The 4,777-nt window shown below is 35.3% G+C and overlaps 1 protein-coding gene across 1 annotated transcript; it reads left to right on the forward strand.

Annotated features, from left to right (window-relative positions):
• Positions 1–800: 800 nt before the first annotated feature.
• On the forward strand, positions 801–1,760 carry LOC137815779 (uncharacterized). The gene has a single exon (XM_068618892.1). It carries the CDS (start codon positions 801–803, stop codon positions 1,758–1,760), a length of 960 nt encoding a protein of 319 aa, XP_068474993.1.
• Positions 1,761–4,777: the final 3,017 nt, after the last annotated feature.

Genomic DNA, 4,777 nt, shown 5'->3' on the forward strand with positions numbered 1-4,777 from the left:
AATTGCAGTGGTGATGTTTTTAAATTTTAATTGTTTCCTGCTTTCTTTTCTTGACCTCTAAAATTGTTGGTGGATAAATATCAATTGGTGCTTGTTGAGTGGGAATTGACTTGAGGAGAGTCTAACTCTACCTGGTAGGTACTGTTTTGGAGAATTTAATTGCTTAAACCATAAGAGGATCAAGGCAAGGGGCAGCAACAAACACAAATACCAAAATACACCATACACTTTGAAGGACACAACAAAGAAGAGTAACAACAAGTCAAAGGAGTGCCTTGCTGAAATTTAATTTGTGCAATTTAATTTCTTTGCATTTCTTGAATTGTAATTACATTTTACTCTTGTTAATTAGTGGATTAATCACGAATTAGACGGTGAGTGTGTCTTCTAAGGCTCAAAGTGTCTAAGAAGCCTCACCTAGGAACGACTAGTTTAAGCTTTCTAGGTTAGCCTTTGTTAATTGTTTTAGCTAGTTTTTCCTTACGTCATTTTTTTTGCTTAATCTTGCTTTAATTTGCTTATGCTTATCTTTTTTTAAAGCTTTGATAAATTGTTGTAGTTGTTAGATAGCTTTGCATTGTTTTCTTGCATAAAATTTGATTTCTCCGTCCTCATTGTGTTCTAAGTGATTTACCTAAAGAAAGAATTGTGTGAAGATTTTGAGGGATAGTTTTTGGCTAAGGCAAGACTTGGTATTTAAGTAGTCCTTTGTGACTCACCTCTCTTACCTGGAAAACTACGTTCATTAACTTTCCTCTTCCTTCTTAAAGTAAAGCATTTCTAAACACAAAGTTTTAGTCATGTCTTCTCACTCCTCTAAATCTATTGAAAATGATGTGAAGTCCTTAAAATCTCTTTTTAGACAACTTTCCAAGGATGTTCAATTAATTTCATATAGACAATTGGAGAATGAAGCCAAAATCAATGAATTGACTAAAGCAAAGGATGAGAATTCTCAAAAATCAAAAAAATCACATACGCATGCATCTAACTCCAAAGATCATGATTCTCTAGGGGAGGAAAGTCTTAGAATCAATGATTACTATCAACCACCCCCTAGGAGAAGTAGAAGAAGAGAGCAAGAAAGCCCAAGGGAGGATAGGGTAGATCTACCTCATTTCTATGGTAAAGAAGATGTAGAAGTATACCTAGATTGGGAGATGAAGGTAGAGCAACTTTTTGCTTGCCATAGGGTGAGTGAAGAAAGGAAAGTACCCTTAGCCACCCTTAGCTTTCAAGGAAATGCCATGTATTGGTGGACCTCTCTAGAGAGAGATAGACGTCTTCATAGGGAGCCTCCCATAGAATATTGGAATGACCTTAGGGGAGTCATAAGACGTTGCCACATACCTTCCTACTACAATAAGGAGTTAATGGACAAGCTCCAAAGACTCCAACAAAGAAATATGAGTGTGGAAGAGTATAGGCAAAAAATGGAGCTTTACAAGATGAGAGCCTCTGTTAGAGAGGAAGAGGTCACCACCATAGAAAGGTTCCTAAGTGGGCTCAATCTTGAGATAAGGGATAAGGTTGAACTTCTCCCCTATCAAGACTTGAATGATTTGGTTCAACTTTGCATTAAAGTTGAACAACAAAATTTAAGAAAAGCTTCAAGTCAAAGAGTAGGTTCATATCCTAACTCTTATCCCAAGAAAGATTATAAAAGGGAGGGTAGTTCATCTAAAGAGGAACCAAAAGAAACTACCAAACCTTTAGTAAAGGATACCTTCACTTCACCCATTCGAGTTAAGGACACCTAATGCTTTAAATGCTTTGGAAGAGGACATGTGCAAGCACAATGTCCAAACCAAAGATCTTTGTTCTTAAAAGGTAAAAATGAATATACTAGTGGTGAGGATGAGCCTAGTGAAAAAGAAGAGGAAGGGGGATGGTGAGATGGTAAATCCTTTAGAGGGGGACTTATTGATGATTCAAAGAACCTTCAACAATCAACCTAGTGCATCCATAGAAACACAACGAGAGAACATCTTTTATACAAGATGCAATGTTTTAGAAAATATATGCTCTTTCATTGTGGATAGTGGATCATGCTGCAATTGCTATAGCACTAAGATGGTTGAGAAACTAAATCTACAAGTAGTTCCTCATCCCAAACCTTACAAGTTACAATGGATCAATGAGAATGGGGAACTAAGTGTAGATAAACAAGTGGAAATCAAGTTTTCTATAGGTAACTACAAAGACAAAGTTTTATGTGATGTAGTACCTATGGAAGCTTGTCATATCTTATTAGGTAGACCATGGTAATTTGATAAGAAAACCTTGCATGATGGTCTAACTAACGAGATTTCCTTCACCCATGAGCACAAGAAGTTTGTACTTAATCCTTTACCACATTCCCAAGTGGTAAGAAATCAAATACAAATGAAACAAAAGAGGGATGAAGAGAAAAGAAAAATAGAAAAAGAGAGGACTCTTAGGGAACAAAAGGCGTGGGAGAAGAGTGTTCCTTCCCACAAGGTCATTCAACAAGACAAAAGAATTAAAAATACCTTTGAAAATATGCTTTTTGTTGAACAACCTAGCCTTACCTTTTGTAAAGGAACACTTGCAAGCATAGTCAAAAAAGAAGAATCCTTAAAAGAGGCTTGCATAGATAAAGATGTCGTAGATTATTTTTCATATGTGCTGAAAAATCACCAAGTGAAGGTCAAGTTATCTATAGGCATCTACAAAAATAAATTTTTATGTGAGGTAGTGCCTAAAGAAACTTGTCATGTCTTATTGAGACAACCATTGCAAAGAATTTTCAAGAACAATGGTTGTAGCAATGAGACTACCTTCACACAAACAAAGAAAAATCTTCATGAAGAAGAACTCATGGGCCAAATTAGAGTTGATAAAACTCTAGAGCTTTTAAAAGGAAAATTCTTGTCACCCATGAGAAAAGATGTTCAAAGACATTACCCTAGATACATTTCTTGTTTTAAAAATACATCTAAGGTAATGTTTCATGAACTCTATACTCCTTTACCTTTTGCAAATGATCCATGGGAAGACATAAGCCTAGATTTTATATTAGAGCTTCCTTGGACAACAAAAGGTATTGATTCCATTTTTATGGATAAGCTCTTCTCTAGAGAAGTAATAGGACTTCATAGTTTATCTCCAAGCATGGTATTGAAAAGAGCTCCAAAATTTGAAAACCATTTTTTGGGGATACTTTTAGAAAAACTTGGAACTAAGTTGTACTCTTCAAATTCTTATCATCCTCAAAAGAATGGTCAAAATGAAATTGAAAACATAGCTCTTTCTACTATGCCTAGAGTAATCATAAAAGGCAAACACAACTCTAGAGATGAGCATGCATATAATAAAGTAGTTCACAAAACTACTTATATTTCTACATTTGAGGTTGTATGTGGGCTTAATCCTCTTTCTCTTTTTGAGTTGTTACCATTTCCTAAAGGATTTGTGCCTAAGGAAAAAGTAACAAAAATTGAAAATTTTAAAATGCATAAGAGGATTAGAGAACTCATACAACGACCAAAAAAGAAATATTGTAAAAAGTTGCCAAAAACAAAAGAAAAACAAAAATGGCAACTTCATAAAATTGATTTTTATACAACTGTTCAAACTAACTCATTTGCTTTATTTAATGATTCCCATATATGGACATTTGATCCGGGAGGACGAGCATAGTTGTCAAAGCAAGAGGCTGCTATTCGAGATCGACCCTGTAGATCTGAGGATAGATCTTCTCAAGAAGGAGGAGATGATGGACACCATCCAGCCACATTCATCCCCCTAACATTGAAGAAGAAGAAGCATTGGATTTGAGGACAAATCCTTTTCAAGAGGGAGGGGATGATGGAAGAGGCCCAAGCACAAGCCCACATGCAAGCCCACCAAACGGTAGATTTGGGTCAACCCTAGAGTTATGGCCAAGAGGATCCAAGAAGACGTTCTTTTACATGTTCAAATGCCATAAACTCTAGTGTAAAGTGCAAGTATCCAATTTTGTGCTTTTGATTCAAGTTTGAAAAGGTTTAAGAGGTAATTGTGTTTGTGTATTATTAACTTTCATTTTATTATTAATATTATTTATTATTATTAATTATTTTTATTTATTCTTTCAGATTTTAAAAATTTACAATTCCAAGATCATTAATTACCTTTCTGATTCATATAAAATGTCTATTATTACTATTACTATGATTTAGCATTTTCTTTGTTTGTGCAAATATTTCGCTTTCGTTTTCTTCTGTTCATTTGCAGGTATCCAATTTTGTGCTTTTGATTCAAGTTTGAAAAGGTTTAAGAGGTAATTGTGTTTATGTATTATTAGCTTTCGTTTTATTATTATTTATTATTTGTTATTATTGTTCCTGCTGGTTGACTCGCTTCGCCGGTTAACTCCAACGGTAGCCTTTAGCTCTTCTATCTCCGCATGAGAATCGTACTTTCTTGATCAAGAAACCACTCACCTACAAAGACAAAGGGGTGCCTTAGCGACCGTTTGCACTCCGACGCTCAAGTCAGTATTAGGGCAAAGAAACACCAAGAATGTATGTTAGCTTCAGTCTTAGAAACTGCGTACCTTCACCTAGGGTTTCAGCCCCTTTTTATAACCGCACATGCAGCAATTGCACTTGAGATAAGCAAATATTAACTGAAAATAAGCACATTATCTTATATTTCTAACAGAAAACCACCTGTCACATGCACCAATGACCTTTAGGTGCTAAACTGCATGCCACATTCTGTTATACATACACCTCCCTATCATTTTAGGGTTAACAACAGGTATTTTATG

This window comes from Phaseolus vulgaris, chromosome 1, assembly GCF_000499845.2.
Source record: "Phaseolus vulgaris cultivar G19833 chromosome 1, P. vulgaris v2.0, whole genome shotgun sequence".
In the NCBI taxonomy this organism is placed as follows: Eukaryota; Viridiplantae; Streptophyta; class Magnoliopsida; order Fabales; family Fabaceae; genus Phaseolus; species Phaseolus vulgaris.

Bases quoted from the DNA above. Each gene is read 5' to 3' on its own strand.
- LOC137815779 (XM_068618892.1), top strand. From the start codon at position 801: ATGTCTTCTCACTCCTCTAAATCTATTGAAAATGATGTGAAGTCCTTA.